The 21,444-nt window shown below is 33.2% G+C and overlaps 1 protein-coding gene across 1 annotated transcript; it reads left to right on the plus strand.

Annotated features, from left to right (window-relative positions):
* Positions 1-1,005: 1,005 nt before the first annotated feature.
* On the plus strand, positions 1,006-8,177 carry LOC106056075 (Y-box factor homolog). Its single transcript, XM_013212651.2, has 7 exons — positions 1,006-1,194; positions 1,390-1,453; positions 3,618-3,741; positions 3,875-4,024; positions 4,921-5,067; positions 6,085-6,276; positions 7,455-8,177. Exons 1-7 carry the CDS (start codon positions 1,110-1,112, stop codon positions 7,551-7,553), a joined length of 861 nt encoding a protein of 286 aa, XP_013068105.2. The 5' UTR covers positions 1,006-1,109; the 3' UTR covers positions 7,554-8,177.
* The last annotated feature ends 13,267 nt before the right edge of the window (positions 8,178-21,444 follow it).

Consider the following 21,444-nt stretch of genomic DNA (forward strand, 5'->3'; position numbering starts at 1 on the left):
TCCTCGATTTGTCTCTGATGGATTGGTACCATGACCTTTAACATTTGTGCGTTTATTATTTGGGACTGAATCTGAACGGATCTTTACTTTTTTTGTGAACATGATAATCAGCCAACATATTTGTTTTATAAAGAAAGTGTGGCTGCTTAAAAACACATAAACCTATAACGGCATTATGTAACAAATATGACGGAATTCTTGGTTCTTTGGTTTGAGCCGCTAATAAAAGATGGTTAATCTAAGCCTATTTGCCAAAAACAGACAAGAAAATGAGTCGGTAGGCCTACTAAAGCTAGCTACAGTAGAAAAATGAAGCACTTTTCTGAAACAAAAAAAGATAAATATCCCTTTAATTAAAGTAAATACTAGATTCACGGGTTTCTAATCAAAGAATTTCAGGTCAATTTCATTTAGTATTTGTAGCCTACGTTTTGTTCATGTGGCCCGCGACACGAGTGTCGGAAATTAAAATGGCCCTCAGGTCGAATTAGGTTGGGCATCACTGATTAGCAAACTCCTTTGCCTTCTTTTCCTGTTCTCTGATACCCGCAGCTTTTTTTTTTTTTATGGTAGCAATTAACTCTCAAAGACTTCTTGCAGCCTCGATTGTCCAACTTTCACAATCTTATAGAATAATATAGATCTAGTAAAATCACTAAATTTAGAAAGCCTTTTTTTGTATTAGGTATACAAGATAAGATATAGATCTAGAAGTACAGAGACAAATAACACAGAAGTACATTATACTTTCGATGTAAAGTAGATATATATAGATCTAGTTGTTTTTTTTTTTTTTTCACGTCGTTTCTATTGAAACCGAAGTAGGCGGCTCCTAGACTAGTAATGAACACTATTAATGAAAAAGTAAATGCATATAATAATTTTTTATATAGGCAAGGCTTGCTAAGGCCTACCAAGAAGAACGATATCCAATGAAAATATGTTTTTGAATGACGTCAGAGATTTTACCCAATCGCGTGCAAGTGACGACAAGAGAGGTAACAGGCCAACCCTGATATTTCATTGCGATTAAGGACATGGTAAGGGAAAGACCGTAAGATATAGTGGGTTTTTTTTGTAGTACCAACTGACGGCAATTACCATCTGCCATGGCCGACACTGAAAATCAGTCTGAGGTTGAAAACAAGCCGGCACCTGAACAAAAAGTAGAACAAAAAGAAAAGAAAATAATTGGTGAGTATTTTTATTAAAATAGTTTTAGGATACGTTACAATTATTTTTAGTCTACTCGCATGCTTTATCGGCGACCTACTTGCACTTTCTCTCAATCGCCTCTGTCCTGTCTTAGTTTGTGGATACATTTAATGATTACACCTTACGTTAAGTTAAAATTAGATCCATCTAGTCATATATTTCCAAATATTTCAGCTGGCCACGTAACAGGGACAGTAAAATGGTTTAACGTTAAAAGTGGATACGGATTTATCAACCGGTAAGTCAGTGCAATGGGGTGGGGAATTGGACAAATGTAACGGCAAAAATAGCCGACACCGTGTCGGTTCATGTTCGATGCCGGGGTGTTTCGTGAGTCACGGGCAACACGCCCTTTGTTCGTTTCTTTTTGGTGTGTTATGCAGTCACAAAACTAGGCAACATTATCTAAAACAATGTTTAGCATCCAATGCCATAGTTAATAATAGATTTATAATTAAAACTTTTCTTGTACCAAATCCCACGTGTTTCCAAGGACAAAGAAGTGTGTGAATGAAATCGGTCATGTCGGTGTAGATCTAGTCTAGTCTAACTGTAACTAAAAAAAAAAGGTCACGCGATGTCTGGGCAACTGATCTAGATCTAGATATATTATAGAATCTAGATCTAGATATTATAATTATATAGTCAAGATCAATTATAATCTAAATAGATCTAGATCTAGATCTATATGTTACTATAGAATCTCAAGATCTAGTCTGTCTATAATAATTATGTTTATAGAGTAATAGAAATCTGATCTAGAATTATCTAAATCTAGACTGTCTAGAATTTGTCTAGATCTACCCTAGATTAAACTTTCATCTCTATACTATAGACAGTATGTGAGTATAAAATTAGTATAGATTAGATCTAGATTATAGTAGATTAATCTAGATCTAGTTTAAGTCTAGTTTATAAATATAATAGTCTAGTGAAGTCTTGTTGACTACTCACTACTGTCTAGAGTAGTAGAGTACTGTTAGTTAGGGCTAGAGGTTAAGAGTCTAGTATGGAATGTACTACACAGTAGTGTAAATCTATTTAGATTGTAGATATATCATATAGAACTAGATTTAAACAAAATAATTTGGTGAATTTATAGTGTCTAGAGAGTACAGTAGTAGCTAAGTAGATCTATAGTTATAGTATATATAGAATAGTGACAATAGTCTAGAATAAACTCCAATCTACTTTTATCTGGAATTATCTAGCTAGTCTAGGTAAGACAAGCAGATTCTAAAAATCTATCAATCAAGGTCTAGAGTCTAGATCTACATTTTGTATTTTATCAAGTGACCTGTAGGGCTTTAGCAAAGTGAAACTTAACTAGATTCTTACCAATCTAGATTCTAGATCTAGTCTACTAATTAAATTAAGTGACTTAATCAAAATTTTTAAATAAAGAACTGGATCTAATCTAACATCTAAGTTTTCTTATACTAATTATACTAATAAATTATAGATCAGATCTAGATGTTCCTTCAAAAATAGATTGCCCCAGTCAGCCCACTGTGACTGATAAATGTTTTATTAGATTTTTATCAGTTTAGACAGTTTAGTATCGAGTGAGATATCAATTAAACTGCTTACCAGGCTTACCCTTAGATTCATACTAATTATTTTAATCTTTTAGATTATAACTTTAAACTTCCAAGATATTTAGTATTTAGATAAGTAGACTTAGCTCTAACACAATTTAAAAAATATATATATACTGATCAAAATCAAATACTCCCCCCCCCCCCTTTCCTCCCAATAATTTGTAGACCAGAACAAAATATCTAAAATGTGGGCCTTTAATACTTTTAAGTTTCCAAAATTCTTACTATGTAATGGCTAAATATGAAATTGACAGCTGCCACAAGTTGACTGATTAAAAAATGTTTAGTTGTTCATTATTTTTATTCTGAAATTATGAAAGAACTAAATTTAATCGGGTTGTCAAATAAAAAACACATTAGGTACAAGTGTTTTGAACTACTATTTTTTTAATAGGAATTTTTTAAAATTTTTAATCAGTAATCTAAATGGAATGTTTTTCTAGAACATTAATCATGGGTTTAATTATAATCATAAGATGTCAGGGGTTGTAATATCTTGATACACACTCAGTAATCTGATTGATATAATTAATGTAAACTGTAGAATGTATATTTTTAGAACATAGGTAGACTTAAATTGTAAATAGCACAGCATGTGAAAGCTAAAATATATTTTGTATTTTTAGATCAATTAAATTTTCTTTTGTCTATTTTATACCCATGAAAGTCTTAAGGGAATGTCTTATTGCATCATAAATAGAACTTTCTAGACATAGACAGGTATCGTTATCAAACACCTTAAGTCCTATAACTGTCAGACTACAAAGAGTAAAATGTAATTTTTTTTTTTTTTACTTTCAGTGATGACACAAAGGAAGACGTTTTTGTGCACCAGACGGCCATAATTAAAAACAACCCAAGAAAATACCTTAGAAGTGTTGGAGATGGCGAAAAAGTGGAGTTTGATGTCGTCGAGGGAGAGAAGGTTGTTCTTAGCACCCACTTTTTTTCCTCTTGTGCCTTTTAGAAAGTAATATGTTCTCATTTCTAACATTTTTTTTTCTTAAAATGTTTATTTCATTGATGACAATGTTTTTAAATTTGCATTTTACTTTCAGGGTAACGAAGCTGCAAATGTAACCGGTCCAGATGGTTCTAACGTGCAGGGCAGTAAATATGCCGCCGACCGAAGAAGATTTAGGAGGGGTGGATGGTATCCACGTTACAGAGGAAATGGCAGAGGAGGAGGGGGCGGTAGACCAAGACAGGTAAATCATTTTTTAAAATATTCTAAGCTTTATTTACTTTTAATTTTTATGTGTATATGTATATCTATATTTTGTGTTTGTAAACATGTATTTAAAAATGGATTCATTCATTTTGAAACAACTCTTAAATAAGTACTGTTGGGTGGGGGATGAACAGAAAAGGTAGGGGAACACATTGTGTCCAGATCTATATGTTGATTGGTTCTTAAAAGCAATTAGATTTAGTCTAGAAATGAAGAACGCGAGAGTGAGGGAGTGGCAGGTTGGTGCCATCACTTAGCTGATACACCAGTGTGACTTTTTTTTTTGTGTAAGTTCATTAGTAGAAATTAATTATGTTGAATCCCTGAATCCAGATCTAGATTAGATATCTACAATGGATTCTAGATCTAGAATCTAGATAACTTGTTATACAGGTATAGATCTAGCTAGTCATTACGTTATGTCTATGTCATGATTTTCTACATTACTCTACAATCTAGATCCAATTTAGTTGTAGTATGATTTAGAATGACTAGATCTAGACTAGATTCTTAGTATAGAATAGATCAAGGATGAAGGTAGGCCTACTATAGTTTGGAGTAGACCTACGTTTGTAGCGGATCCACGGCTTCGGTAACACTCTTGAGCCCAGATCTAGAGTCTAGAGTAGATTATATTCATTATATATACATAGAAAATAACATAGATCCAGATCTGGTCTAGATATCTCTATTGTCGTATTGATCTAGATTTAGATTGTAGATCTAATGTTATATATATATATGACAAAAATAGTGGATTGTGTACATGTTACGCATTCTGGTGCCAAAATACTCATTTTGACCATCAGCATTACGCATTAGGACTTATTCTGGTAGGCAGGTCTGTAAGTTTGTTATAAATTATTTTAACAGAATTATCAGGAGGAGGAGCCCAATGTTCCTGAGTACCCATCTCCTAGAGGCCGAAGCAACAGAGGCCAGCCATTCTATCAGAACAGGCGCTTCTTTGGACCACCTCGTCGTGGTGGGGCCAATGGAGGAAGGCAGCAGTATCTCGAGGTTAGTCAAAGATGTGTATTGTTATTTAAAATAAACTCCCCATGCTAAAAAGAAGTGTGAACCTATTAATAGGGTATTCTATAAAATTTGCTTTTACAAAATTCAAATTTCTCAAATTTTAGCCAGAATGACTCTTATTCTCATTGTTGACAGGATTCTTTTGAGATTTTGAGTTTTTTTTTTATACAGATCAAATAGCCTGCCTAGTTTATACTTCTTTTAGCCAAACTCATTATTTAATTGTGTTGTATATCCCTTGCACTCATTCATTAACCTCAGCTGCAAAAGTATATACATGTATTTAAAAATTTGTATAAATAATTTAGTTACCAAAATTTATATTTTATTAAATATTTAAACTTTATGTAAATTATTATTATAGATTTTTTAAAACCTAAGTTGATGAAAAACCTACCAGAGGCCATTGTATCTCAGCATAAATACACATCTAAATAAATTACGCAAGGCCACGTTTAAATTTTTGTTCATTGAAACTAGATAACAAAGCTGTTAAAGAAATAAATTGCACTCAGAAAAATTCTGGAAAAACAAGTCATAACCTAAGACCTCAAAAGGAAATACTGATTAGATCCAATGCTTTAGTTTTTTAAGAATAAGCTAAAAGAGTGGGCCTAAAGTAGCTAAATATAAACTATAAAAAATCCAAGACAATTACAAAGAAAAAAAAGAAAACAGTCTTGAAATAAAACAAGTTTATGCATTGATTGATAATTCTACCATCTTTTAATACATTAAAAACCTTTGTGTATGGAAATTAACAATTACAAATTGCATAACCTTAAAAAACTATTGGTCGTTTTGAAATTGCAGGGAAATTAATTTAAATCCAAATCTTTTGCTAACCTGTAACTTGGGGTTGTATTTTACTCTGAATCTTAGCATATTAATTTTTTTTTACCTGTATTTTTAATAAGCACCATCTATTTACTTTTAAAAATTAAAAGAGAAAACCAGCACTCGCCATAAAATTAAAACTTTTGTGTTGTATATTTACAGGGTCAAGGAGAATTTCAACTTCAAAGAGACCAGGGCTATAGAGGACGTAGACCTTTTTACAGACGCTACTATGGGGGCCCACCACCCAGGGGATACTATGAAGGATATTATGGTTACCAGGGTGGACCACCAAGGGGAGGTCCACGGAGGCGAGGAGGTCGTGGCCGAGGTGGCTTTAGGCGTGGAAAAGGAGTAAGTCCACAAGATTTTCTTAAAAACACTTTAAAGGGTTAAGTTTGTTGTGCAAAAGGGGGAAAAAGCTGTAATACTTTTTTTTTCTGAATACTAAATAGATTTTAATTTTATAGATCCATAAACTCCTTGGCTACCTATCAAGACGGCTCATGTTCAGCATGAAACCTAATCTCCAGATACCCCTCCCCCATAAGTTTGCAATAGAGATAGGATCAGTGCACTATATGCGCTATATAAAAGTCCAGCAGAAGAATGTAACTAATATAATTTTGTGTGTGTGTTGATCTGTACATTTAAAAAAAATTGAAGTTCCTGACATGATGGATGCCTTTCAAAGATTTCTATTATGGGCTTCGTTTCTATTTCTTTGGTTTCTAGAGCTAAGTAAAGTTCTAGATGTATTATGAGATTTTAAACTTTGCTGGTATAAGTATGATTTTCTGTTATATAACAAGTTAATATGATTTTTAAAAATTAGGCAAAAATACAAGCGCACATATTTTTTTTTTCTTCAAATTTTATTGTGCAATAAGAAACATCTTCCTTATTACTGAATTTATTATGGAGAAATATTTCTACAATTTCTACAATGTTAAAAGAATTAGATTGAACCATAGACATAGAGATAGATAAGGTCTGGATCAAACCCCCCCCCCCCCCCCCCCCACCCCCTCTAAAAAAAGTTACGAAAAGTTTTTAAAGTTTAGTTGAATTTGTTTAGTTTAATTTAAATATATTTCAAACTTCTTGATAAAATTTTAGTTTAACTACTTTATTTTAACTGCAAATTAGTTTTAGTTTAACTTTTACAATTTAAAGTTCCAATCACTAGTTGTTGTACTGGCGACATGACACCCTCATAAACATGGTTATTTTCTGAAACTTCTACTTTTAGGAATGTGTCTATCAGGTCACCTAAACACTAAAGATGATTCTTAACATTTTACATTTATCAGAGAATATTTTAAAAAGTACAAAACTTTGTTTTTCTTAACAAAAAGAATTTAAGGTGTATAACATAGTTCATAAATGGAATTATATGATGAGTCTGTTATACTCGAGTTTGATTTCCTCTTATTGAAAAAATTTAAAGAAAAAAAAACTTCCTATTTTTGGAAATTTATTGCACTGAAAGGATGACACAATTTTACAATATTGTTCTTGATTTTTTCCAGAGAAACGACGATGACACTCAGACTCCAAGAGCTGAAATAAGCAATGACACCCTCAAGTCTGAACCCTCTTCTACCACCGTTGAGAGCAAAGAGGAGTAACAAGCAACTTTAGTAACAGAAACAAAGCAAACTTACCCAATTGTACGACCTGTTTATATTTTGTGTGTCCATGTGTGTGCTGAGACAACCCAGTGACTCATTCGAAACACCAGCTAGTTGGTTATCATCTGGGAAACAGGGCTGGCTCTTTGTCTTATCTTTACAACTAGAGAACTCTTTGTCTTGACAAGAAACAAACAAAAACAATAGTTCAATCCTATTCACTTTTGACACCTGAACAAACAATTTTTAAACTTACTGACCGACTTACCATATCACTATTAAATTTTTTTCCCAGTATGACACCAATCATAGACAGACTTTAAAAGTTTGATTAATGGACGAAAATGAGCACATGTCTACGATGTTAGTAATGACATTTGACATTTTGTTAGAGACCAGAGACTTGACTGTTACAACTATGCAATTTTTTAAAATCTTTTTTTTTTTCCCAAAATTTTTTAGTGACTTTTGTAATGTTAGGGTGTTGTTTAAGTTAATCACGTTTGAAAGTCCACTTGCAAGTTAAGTTTTGGCTCAAATGTACGTCATGTTTTCTTGAAGTGTTTTAACAATTCTTCTTAAAGCCAAATGCATGTGCTTATTAAATTTTGATAGGTTTTTTTCACTTTGTTGTTTTCTTTTATCAAACTGTTGCTAGATTGTTATTGTATACCTTGTTAATAACACTAGTCCCATTGTGTGCCTAAATAGAAAAATTTGTTTTTTTTTCCTAGTTTAATACATCAGTTTTATGGATTGTGAAATAATTTTGTGTAATTGTCATATCATATAAACATGGTGAGAAGCAATTAAAAACTGGTGAGGCTCCTTTCAATAATGCTTAAAAATTAATAAAATGCAAGTAAATATTTGTTGCCATACAATTGACTAGATCTGAATGACATTGTGGTGTGGGTCAAATTCTTAGGTAATCAAATAAATTCAGTATATACTTCCAACTCATTTCCATTGCAATACATTAATCTGATCCAGCTTTTGGTTATAAAAAGTAACTAATTGGACATGGTCTCTAAACTGTCCACAGGGTTCATAGCCACCTTGAAAACCTGGAAAACACCTTGAATTTCATATTAAATTCAAGGCCTTGAAAAAGCCTTGAATTTCGTGAAAAGTCCGCGAATTTTAGTGACTTAGATATAGAGTCTAGATTTACGGTAGATTCATTGAAGATAATTTGCACACAGCCGTGAAACGTTCGCGAATTTTAGTGATTTAGATCAAGAGTCTAGATCTACAGTAGATATACTGAAAATATTTCGCACACAGGTGTGAAAAGTCCGTAAAAGTTATTTCGGTCGTAAAAGCCAGGGAAACTACATGTAGATAGATCTAGTTGGAAAAAAAATCAAAAGGTCTAATACCCCCCCCCCCCCCCCCCCCAGCCATTACATGTACTTAGTAAGCAAATGTCAATTAAACAACCAAATAGGCCTATATATTACAGGCTCTGTTTATGAGGAGGATTTAAGTTCAGGTAATACAAGAATAAAACATTACCCCAAATGGCCTCTACGGCAGGGGTGAGCAACCTTTTTCTACTGAGGGCCGCATTAAAAAAATTTGGGGACTGGAGGGCCGCATAATTAAAGATATAAAAAAGTATATACATATATATATTATATTGTCCTCCCAATTGAGGAATTACAACAAGAGTAAGCAATTTCTTGAACTAATTTTACGAATGATTTCAAACAATTTTGCTATTGTCTGTTTACATCCCAACATTTCACCACAAATATAGAGTAGTACTAAATATGAAGTACAAAACTGTTTACTCTCGTGCATAATGTTCCGAAACCGTGGAACTAGCTTACGAGTTGTTTTTTTTTTCTTGTGACTACTGTGAAATAACGTCAATCAGCAACGATCTGTTCTAACACTTGATAATTTTCAAACAAAAAAAAAAGCTTGTTCACAGATGATTGTGGTTCCATATAATGTGAAAGTTTAGCAGCAAAGTTTTTTCAAGTGCAGATATACAGTTTCTGGCATCCATGACACTCCAGCGGAAGAACTTATTGAAACTTCCCTTTCAGTTCATAATTTGCTTGAAGGTATGTCATCTGGAGATATGTCCTCTGGAGCTGAATCAGCTTCGGCATTAAATTGTTAAGCTGAGGGTATTGAAAACTGGTTCCAGATTCTTGAAGTCTTGAAATTTGCTTTCAAATTCCACAATCAAGGAATCCAATTGAGTCTTGTACTTTTCAACTGTTTCACCTTTCAGCAATGAAAATGACAAATCCTGATTTCACTTGCTGGTCTCAAGAAATGGAATAGCTTTGTTTGAAAAGATTTAAGATGCACATACATTTCAAGTGCAAGCAACCTATAGCAATGCTTCGGATGATAAACATGAAGTCTTTCTTCAACTCTTCAATAGAAATATTTGTAACAAAGTCCCAGTCAATTTCCTTCAAGGAACCTAATGATTTCTTCCTTGAGATTCCATGTTCTTCTAATGCTAGGCCAGCGGTTACTACTGTGTTACCGAACATTGGATGTTTTGTTTCCAAATCTTCATTAATCATCATCAAATCACATGAATTTATCATGTCATCTTAATATTTATTAATTCAATTAATCATCATCAAATCACATGAATTTATCATGTCATCTTAATATTTATTAACTCAATTAATTATCATCAAATCGGAACTGCCAGTCGAGAACAACTTTAGATAATTGGAGGCCCTAGCCCCGGGATCGGCAACCTGCGGCTCGCGAGCCACATGCGGCTCTTTGGGTGTGAAGTTGCGGCTCTTAAGTTCCATACACAAATATTATTTATTGTATCGAAACATTTTTTAAAATATTTCTGAATCTTTTAACAAAGATTAGGCTCTGATTATATATCTCAGCCACTTGTACTAGCTTTTCACCCCATCCCTCCCCCATTACACGAGTCGTCACTGTTGTCAGTCCGCCAGAAGCTCTCCAACGACGCCGTCGTTGGATGTTTCTATGTAGGTTTTCATTCACTTTGACGCAAGACGAATTGGCGTCTTAACCACGTGCTTTGACTGTGAGGTTTGTTGTTGTAGTACCATGTAGTTTGTTATTGAGTTTGAAGCGAATTATCTTTTCAAAGTTAGAAGCAATCTACAAGTAATGCTATTCTGGCAAGCTTTGCGGCACCACTAGAAATCGCACATAAAGGAAAACCATTTACGATGATGAGTATGTCAAACTGCTTCCTACGAGCATCTGAAGAACTGCTTCATGCTTTCAAAAAAACAAACCAGAAATATTGAAAAAAAAAATCAAAGATTTGCCACTATCCGCTGAAACAGTACAAGACAGTATAGCTAAAATGTCTTCAAATGTAACATATTTGCAGGTGGAAGATATTCAACTTTTTTCTTCCTTATCACTTGCTATAGATTAGTCTTTGGACTTAAAGACACGGCACAAGTTGCCCATTTTGTCAGATATATGTCTTCCCAAAGTCTAAAAGAAGAACCTCCAGGATTGCTACCGCATGCGTGACAGAGGGGACGATAGGGCGAATGCCGTGCAAAAATACCTTGAAGACATTAAGATTGTTTGAAATAAAATCATTTAAATAGCAACTGATAGAATATGACAGGAAAAAATAAAAGAGCAACAACGATTCGTCGGAGCGAAATAAACCAAGAAATTCTTACGTTTCACTGAATAATACACCAAGAAATGCTTTGTGCCCAAAACGATGCCAACCTAAATAGATGAGGTCATGAATTTGGTAATCAAGATTGTTAACAACATCCTGTCAAAAGCACTCTAAAACTTAAACGAAGTGGAGACTCAGTATTCCGACCTCCTTCTTCTCAAAAAGTGCTATGACTTTCCAAAGGTAAGGTGTGGAAACGTTTTGCTTTGTGCTTGAATGAAATAAATACATTTCTAAATGATAAAGGCATTTATCACACCGAATTAGAGAACGACAAATAGTTGCAAACATTTTACTTTATGATTGATACACAGGGAAATTAAATGAGCTGAATCTAAAACTGCAAGGAAAGAAAAACCCATCATATGTTTTAGTAGAAGAATTGGTTTGTTTTGAAGACAAATTTTTTTCCTTTTGCAGAGATATTCAGAGGGGTCAATTACTTCATTTTGAATGTCTAAAGCAGTATTGCGATAAAATCAGTGAAACTGTTAAGATAGGATAACATAATTTTTTTGATCCAATCAAATGGAAATTCAGTTTGACTACAATTGACAACAATAAGAGAATAAATGAAAAATTTGAACAACATTCACACACGAAACACATAAACATTCACAACCAGCGCTTTATGAATTTGACTTCTATGAACTTCTCGATGACGACATCTGATCTTGTAACACTCTGACCGAAAGTGTTTTAGTCCTAATGGAAAGGAGACGACAACTTCGTTCAGATCTTATGACACGAATTACTTCATCACAGTTATAAAAAAAATCAAAGAAGAATTTCTTAACAGATTTGAGAAGTTCGAAACCAACAAAACTATTCGTAGTACATTCCTAGTACACCATCTCAACAGTTCGAGGTCCAAAAAAATGTACATACGTAACGTAACAAAGTGGACAACTTTAAGGAATACCGCGAGTTGATTGGGCGCATGGAAAAATCTTCCAGAATGCTACAGTGAGTTGAAGAAGTTGGCATTTGGAGTGCTGACTATCTATGGACCGACATATTCGTGCGAGCAAGCGTTCTCTTGCATGAATATAATTAAAAGTTATGTAAGAAGCCAACAATTGGGCACTTAGAGTCGTGTTTGAAAAAAAAAATATTACCGTATTAGCCAAATGTATCCAAAATTTCTAAAACCATGCAAAGGAAACGCTCCCATTGAATTTGTTTGTTTAATTGTTTGTTATTGAAGTACAAGTTAATGGTGTAAATGTTGTAAATAAACGTTTTACTTCTTTAGTTGTTATCAAAATTTAAAAAAAATATCTAATAATGCCATATATTTATATTTAAATATATTATCTAATTTGTTGTGAAAAACACTACTTATATGTTTTAAAAACATCATTGGTGAAAACTATTTATAGTTGGCAAGAAAAAACTTTGCGGCTCTTTAAAAACTTCGAAATTTTGTAAGCTGTAATTTTTGGCTCTTTCAACTCAAAAGGTTGCCGACCCCTGCCCTAGCCGAAGTGAATTTGGTTGCCTAAAATAAAATAGAAAAATAAAAATTTACAGCCAAAAAACTAAAAGTTTGCAATTGATTAAAATCCTGGTGTACTTCAAAAATAACATTGAGAAGTTTCGCTATTTCTTCTCTAATTTACTGGAATATGCATCCTGTGCAAGGGGCACAACAATTGTAGGTCCTGGGAAGCAGCATAATTTACCTATGCTTAAGATATTTTGGATATATTGACATTTCAACATTGTAATTCAATGCAGCTTTATGTAAACTTGCCCGTTATGAGTTTATGGTTGGGAAACTGTTCTTTATTTGATTACAAAGCCTGTTTTTCTCAGTCAAAGCACGGGCTCCATCAGTTGTTACCCTTGCCATCTTTTACAAGCCAACCCAACTTTTCAACACAGTTCTTCATAGCATTGAATAATTACTGGCGTGAACTCGTGTCTTTGAATTTTTCGAAACATTGCCATTTAAAATAATCTTCGTTTACTTTAAACTTTTTAGAATGACGTTTAGAGACAATGTTTCTTTAGCCTCTTCATTGTAACTGATAAGAATCAAACGTTTCAGTAATTTCTATAGTTATTTACAATTATTTATTTTTAATATATTTGCATTTTTATATGTGTGTAATGTTTGGGCACACCTGATTTCTCTAGGTGTCAGCGGGCCACATAACTCTTCAGTGGGCCGCATGTGGCCCGCGATCCGTAATTTGCCCACCCCTGCTCTACGGTACACATAGGAACTAATAATGTACATTTCCATCACAGAGAATACACATTATGAAGGCATCTTTAAGAATGTTTCTTATTTAAAAAAAAAAATGGAATAGTAACCGTTTGTAATGTTCTTTAATAAATCTTTGAAAAAAAAAAGGTTGTTTGAGGTTTTGGGATGGCAGTCAAGTACGTTGATACTTGATTAAAAGATAACTTTCATTACATTTTCTGTGGACATACCAGCTGATGACGTTGTTTATGTTCTAAGTGGGATGTTGGCAAGATATTTAAAATCTATCACACAAACCAACAGGACAGACAGACACACAAACACTTATATATATATATATATATATATATATATATATATATATATATATATATATATATATATATATATATATATATATACTTTTTTCAGTACTAAATACATATATATTTTGTTCTTTTTACATATTTATGTCATCTATATGTAAATATGTTTACATATATATTGCTTGCTATGGTGCGATGCATACCTTGAAAATCTAAAATTCTACCTTGAAAACCTGGAAAATACCTGGAAAATCATTCATGAAATTGGCTATGAACCCTGTGTCCAGTTTAAAAAAGCACTATGCTTCACATCAACTTGTACTAGTACTAAAAGATGTATTGCTGAAATACTTAAGAGAACAAAATATAGAGTTGGACACTCTACACTTTAGGATATTTTTAAATTCCCTACTTCATAAGTTGAAACTTTTGAGATCAATATGTTTGAAGTGACATTGAAGTGCATCAAAGGTTTATCTTGAATACATAATAGTCTTGTCAAGAAATTCTTTTATCACTAATAGGACTCCATCAGAACAAGATGTTACATTTATTTACCTAATACCATGAAAATGTTGAAACAAGCACATAAATCTGTATAAGTTTTTCAAAAGTTCCTTGCCTAAATTTGTACTAATTAATTTTTTTTTATCTGTAATTTAAAATAACAAAGAAAGCATTAAAAAAAGGAAAAAAAACAATCAAGCTACCAGTACATAAAATAAATAAAAAATCTCTCTGGCATTTTTTATTTTACTAGATAATCTTTTCCGTGTGACTATTAATCATTGAACCTTTACCAACTTTAACTATAAATATGTACCAATGTAAAATATTTAACTGTAATCATACTTCATGGTATTGTGTCCTCTCATAACTTGGTAATATAAAGCACCATTTTGGTAAACTGAATCAAGACGTTTCTATACTTTGACATGGTTGAGAAATAATGAAATCCTGTAGAGCAATTAAGATTAATGACAGCTTGTTTTTAAATATTTTGTGACAACTCTAAATCACAATTAGGATCAGAATTAGATCAGTCCATAGTGGTGTTCGATTTTTTGGTACCAAGAGCTAATAGAATCGATTGTCTGCAACGATGTGAAATAATTAATTAGATATAATTTCGCTTGTTTATTATGGTACTCCAAAAGTTCGCGGAACACTTGTGTGGGAAGCAATGTCGTCAACTAAAAACACTATTGATGCCACGGTGAACGAGTTTCGTACTGTCTAATTCTGGAACAAGAAATGATAAGCCACATTGGAAATGTATGTAACTATCGCCTTCATCGTGCTCAAATAAGTACAAAGCATACTATTGTGTAATTCGAAGGTCTTCATACTTAATGCACTGACTTGTAACCATTTTTAAAACATGATTTAAAAACTACTACCAGTCCTCGGGTAGACCTCTATAGGGAAATCCCATACACAAACTATGCACAAGCTCTATGAGACAGAAGTGAAGTTCATCTGTTTAAGATCGCAAGGTTGTTTTATGCACCATCTTCCCAAGGCATTTTGTTACACAGCTTATATCTACTCATTATGTCAGGTACAATTTTTGAACATGATATCCCCCCTCCCCTTTTACTAGGCCTTTATCGGATCAAGTTTGAAATTTTGCACAATTATTTCTTATACAAGATAGTTTGTATGGAAACAAACTCAGAATTGGCCCCCGAAGTGGTCCACTCAGGCATGTAAAAAGACGACTTTCAATATTCTCATCAAGAATGTCAGACGCTATGGACTAAAAACTATGAACAACCACAACCCTACAAAAACAAAAAGAAGACAGGTACGTCTAGAAAGTTTTACCGATATTGTAAGGCCGACTAACGACATGATACCATATAAAACGGAGATAACGTAGATCTAAACTCAAGATTAATCGTACTATTACATTGTTAATATTCATATATATTGTTACAACATTTAAAGGAGGCAACTCAACGAGGTATGGGAACAAAGACAATACAAAGTTTAATCAACATAGATCACCAAAACAAGAACCGTTCCAATCTTCTCGCACTTCCTCTTCCTCTCTCCCCGTTCATTTAGTCCATCCTCGTGCGCTGGTGCGCAACCATAGAGTCACTACAGAACATGGTCATTACAATATTCAATGAACTAATGATTGACAAGATAGGGTTCAATGTGAACCAGGCATATCTGATGTTATTGACTCATTATCTAATTAATCGCTTTCTAAAGGGTCAATATTTCATTCAAGGCCTCAAAAAAACATTTCCACCCTTTAGTTGAATCTCTAAATTAAATTGACTCTAGGCCTACATCACACTGAACGTACATAATATGACGCATCACTTACTAACTGTTTTAAATTATATTCTACTTATATACTTACTAAATAGCTACATTCTTTCGCTTTTAACACACAAGTAGATATTTTATTTCAAATATAGGCCTAAATAGCTTTTATAAAAGAACAAACTAAATTTAGTACCGGTAATACATATATTTTCAAAGCCTTTTTTAAAAAAAGAATATTAACAAAAAAGTTTACTTCAATCAATTATTTTTACTATTAAAAGTGAATAGTTGTAAATATGTTGTACATTTACGAAAAAAACTGCTTAAATATTTCATTAAAAAATTTAAATGATCCGCTTTCAGAAAAGGAAATACAGCAATAGCCGTTGTATCGACCCTTATTGGACTCTTGAATATCATTATGTCGAATTTTCAATATCTTTTCTCGTTTCTGTGATCTAAATGGGACGGACGGGCTATGTTTGACCTATAGTGGTAATTCCCTTTCGGGAGCCGCTAAAAATCATATTTTTAAATCCAAGAAATAAAGAGTACCAGTAGATTTAATTTAATTTTCTTTTTTTCTCCTGTTTTTTTTTTAATAAATGGTACAGAAAAGGTAGGTTATATTAGAGTATCATTGTTATCTTATTTTCTTCTGATTATCTCCCTTTATTTACACTGCTAATAGCTTTTACTTGTGGTTCTAGAAGCTTAAGTAAGATCATAGTATGATCTAATAAAGCAGTGTTTCCAAAGTGCCCCTAGGAGTACGGAAAAAGTGTAATGGGGGTACGCGTTGCACATAGTTTATTATGCTGATTTAAAAAAAAAATACCCATTTAGTTTATCAATTAGAATAAAATATTAGTTTTAAATCCTTTTTATTATTTATTTTAATTTTTTTTTTTTTACAAACTCAGATATGGCGCTATTTTACATTTTAAACAAATTTCTACAAAGATCAGGCACTGGATAGGGATGTTACAAGTTCTGTTGACACGCCCACTTTTTTCAATATAAAAACTATATTTCCATTTTTAAAAGAATACATTCGACGTGTCTCTGAAGCATACACAAAAATAAACTGACTAATTGAATACTTAATTGCAATTTAAAAAAAAATGAATTTAGATTGTCATTAAAATATATCCTTTTTTTTTTGGGGGGGGGGGTACTGAACGTTACAAATATTCTAGAATGGGTACGTATAGGTCAAATGTTTGGGAACCACTGTAATAAGAGTAATAGACAGTTCATACGTGTCCGAAGCTGACATCGTTATGCTAAAGTGCAACTTAATCTCTTGAGTACATCCGAGTGACATCTGACCCGTATGTGTGTGTTATTATCTTGTTTATTATTTTGTATTAATATTTTATTGTGATTATTGAACAATATTTAAAAAAAAAACAGCTTGAAAATTTCTCCAAAATATATAGACTGCCAACCACAACGCTGTCCAAGACTGAAGTTTTTTGTTTTTTTTAACAAAGCTTGTATTAACTCTGCAATTCTGGTAAAAATTGTAAACATGTTATTTCTCCCACACCCATTCTCGGATCAACTTTACTCAATTATTTATTGTAGCTGACAAAACAAGAATCAATAATAACAAATTACTAATTAGATTATTTTTGCTTGGGTAAATTTAGAATTGATAAGACATTTTTAAATAGAAGAGTAACTATTGAGATGAGTTCTGAAACCAAATATATTTTTCTAGTCGCCTTTTCCCAACCTTTACTCAATCTAAGATTTTTCTATTGTATAAATAACTTTGCAACGATAGCTCACAATTGTATACTTGAATTCTAAAATAAAAACAAATATAAAAAAAATAGATTAGAATCTAATTACTCTACCTGATTTTCCCTCTGTCTTCCGATTCCCCCCGTGCTTTGTATTATAGTTCTTTAACAAAACGAAGTTACAAACAGGCGAATTGAACAAAATTAATAACTTAAATATGAGAGGGATTTTTTAGACTATTATTTTTTCAAAGACATTTTTTTTTTCGGTGACGACCCACGAAGCCTGTATCTAAATCTGTGAAGTATCTTTTCTTTTCAAAGAACACATCAGTTGTATTAGTAATATACTTAGGGCCTATAAATTTACATAATTTTTAAAAGTTAAAACATTATTGAAAGGGTTCTTAAAAATAAAAAAAAATGAGACATTTTGCGCGCATCAAAACAGTCGAATATCTAAAAAGCGTTTAACCATCATTCTGTTGGCGTCTTATTCTGACCAAAAAAAGCCTACTACAAGTCTCGCTTAACATGAAGATAATATTACGATAATTACGCGTAATAAAGATATACTTACACTACTTGTATCTCGGATTGTTACTCACACTCCAGTATTGGCCATTTGCCCCCACGTACTTTATTTGACTCAATTTGACCTGCCCTTTTAAATAGGATGAATACTGACTGTGGATGTCAGGAGAATGCGTTTCTGGCAGTGAAGAACGCAAGAAGATATATATATATATATATATATATATATATATATATATATATATATATATATATATATATATATATATATATATATATATATATTTACGCGTTTATACATAGGGTTAGGGTTTGGAAAAAAAATCGAACCCCCCCCCCCACTCTCAAAAGTTCTGGATTCGCTAGTGGAAAGATGTAAAATAGCTTATAAAATCCCCAAAAGAAGTTGAAAATAAACTAAGACTTTGTTGTAAAAAGAACCCAGATATTTCTGGATCGCTGCCTGGTCGTGCGGTATGCGCGCTGGCTTCGAAAGTATGCGCATTGATTTAATGAATGAAATAGAGATTAAAGGGAAACTCCGAAGGTTTTTCAAATTTGAGTAACATTTTCATCTAAGCCCCTCCCTGTCCCAAGAAGTAAATATATATATAGATCGCAGGTCTGACTGATTTGAACAAACTGGTCAGTGTAATGATAGTCTAGGCTACGTGCAGTCGGTCATGACAAGAAAACCAAGCGATAGTGTTTGTTGTGTGTTTAGTGGTCAGGCGAGAAGATACACACTGCCGTGGTTAGTCAAGCATGTAAATCTCCTTTAACACGCATTTTTTTCTTTGCTTACAAGATACTATATCTAACTGCATAGACGAAGATATATTTCTTTTACGAGAATGTAAACGTTACTGTATGGTTTTCCGTTATACAGTAAGTCAAAAGATTAAATTAATAGGCATGCGTGACGTCACATAGAAACCCGGTGAAAGTCTGACCGTTTTGGATGCGCAGGAAAATTACGTCAGAAAAATATCAATTACTAAGTTATTATTGCAAATAAAAACAAAATAATAATGTATTCATTATCTGTAAATTAAAACACATATTATATCGAAAATTGTCAAAACCATCGGAGTTTCCCTTTAAGGCCTACCTGTTTTTCTCGTTAACTGTAGGCAAGTGTCTCTTCCATGCCAGCAGACCTAAGGTACACTATAACTAATATTATTACTTCTTCTTCTTCTTCTTCATCGTTCTCATTGTTATGTTGGAGTGTTCATATGACTAGACCAATACATGAGATGAACTGCGCAGTGGTTTCCAAATCAGGGAGCTCTCCATATAGTTTTCTTTCTATTGGGGTGATTTGGGGCCAATGTCTTATACGGGCCTCTTGGTAGAGAGAGCAGTTTTGGAGGACGTGGTCGGCATTTTCTGGTGATACTCCACATGGGCAGATTTCACTGGTTCCAATTTTGAGCTTCCGGAACATGTGTTGTCGCATTCTGTTGTGTCCGGTCCTGAGTCGAAAGATTAGACGTTGGTCTTGTCGGGATAGCTTATAGTAAGCATCATCTTTCTTGTGATTTGGATGGGAGCTCGTCCATTTCTCATTTATTTTATCTACAATTAATTTCTTCATTTCTTCTGGATAGAGAGCAGAGTTTACTTGTGAGTTTGTTCTCCCACTCTTGGCGAGTGTGTCAGCCTTCTCATTTCCTGCTAGTTGTATGTGAGCTGGTATCCATTGAATGACAGTTTTTTTGCTGTTGTGGTTGAGCTTTGTGAGTGCTGTTCTGAGGTTTTTAATATAAGGGGAATCAGAGTTTTGCAGGCTTTGGAGGGTTGTTTTTGCGTCTGTTAGAAAGACAATCTGACTGTGAGGGGAACTTGGATGATTTGCTAGCATGGTAGCAGCTAGTGCTAGTGCTTCCCTTTCTGCTCTGTGACTGTCAGAGAGCTCTCCAGTTGCAAAGGATTTTTCTAGTTTTCCTCCATCTGGCCATTCGATAAGTATTCCAGCTCCTCCATTTGTGGTGGCTTTATGGGATGAGCCATCCGTGTAAACTCTGCTAGGGTAATTGGTATGTAGAAAACAGTTCACTATTTCCTTGAGCTCTGTTGGTCTGTAATCAGATTTTCTTTTTATGTTTTCAATATGGTCCCTTATAGTAGGAAGAGGGCTTTCGTCCCAGGGTGGAGATTCATTATAGTATATCGAGGATTCCAGAGTAATTTTTTCAAGTTGGTGTTTCTTTTTTAGGTTTAGAGATTCCTGTATGAAATTGGTCCTTTTGAGACGGTTTTTTGTGCCAGTTTTGTGGATTTTTGTTCTGAGTAGGTGCCTCTCCAAGGTTTCCAATTTTGTGAATTGGGAAAGGATTTTTATTTTTATTTTATATTACTAATATATTAGAACTAATTAAAGAAGTAACCAAACACCGTGAAACACAGTGATCGTAATACTTGCATTCACACACTATCCATTAACATACCAACAAACATACATCTTATACCTACAATATACCAATAAACATACATCACATATCTACAATATATCTGTTATGGAGTGTGTGTATGTGTTTCTATGGTGACGATGGTAAGAAGTAAATGATTGGTTGGTGGCAATTTAGTGTGAATGATGCAAGACAAGCGGCGCTGTCGTCAGCTGTCTTGGATAACACAGACGACTCCAGAGTGTCAGAGAGTGAAAAGACGTGTTTTTGTAGTGAGTTGGATTTAGTTCAAAATACCATTTTTATATTATTACTCAAGTCTACTACATTTATTTCATCTCAAGTTTAAATGTGTCTATAGTGTAATCAAAGTCCTAGTTCTATTTAATATTGTTCACAAAGAAGTTATTGTAGTTATTTCAAGTTTTATAAGTTAAAGTTAAGATATAATACGCCTACAGCGGTTTGGTTGTCTACCAGCAGGTTGGTCAACAACCGTCAACAACAATACCAACATAGTGTGTGTACACACCCACACACCCACACACACGCACATACATACAGACACACATACATACAAACATATATATATATATATATATATATATATATATATATATATATATATATATGTATATATATAAGGCAATGTTTTCGATTCCGAAGATCAATGATGAGCGCAGTATTTAACGTGACTACAGAAGCTCATTTGC

Source organism: Biomphalaria glabrata, chromosome 13 (genome assembly GCF_947242115.1).
Source record: "Biomphalaria glabrata chromosome 13, xgBioGlab47.1, whole genome shotgun sequence".
In the NCBI taxonomy this organism is placed as follows: domain Eukaryota; kingdom Metazoa; phylum Mollusca; class Gastropoda; family Planorbidae; genus Biomphalaria; species Biomphalaria glabrata.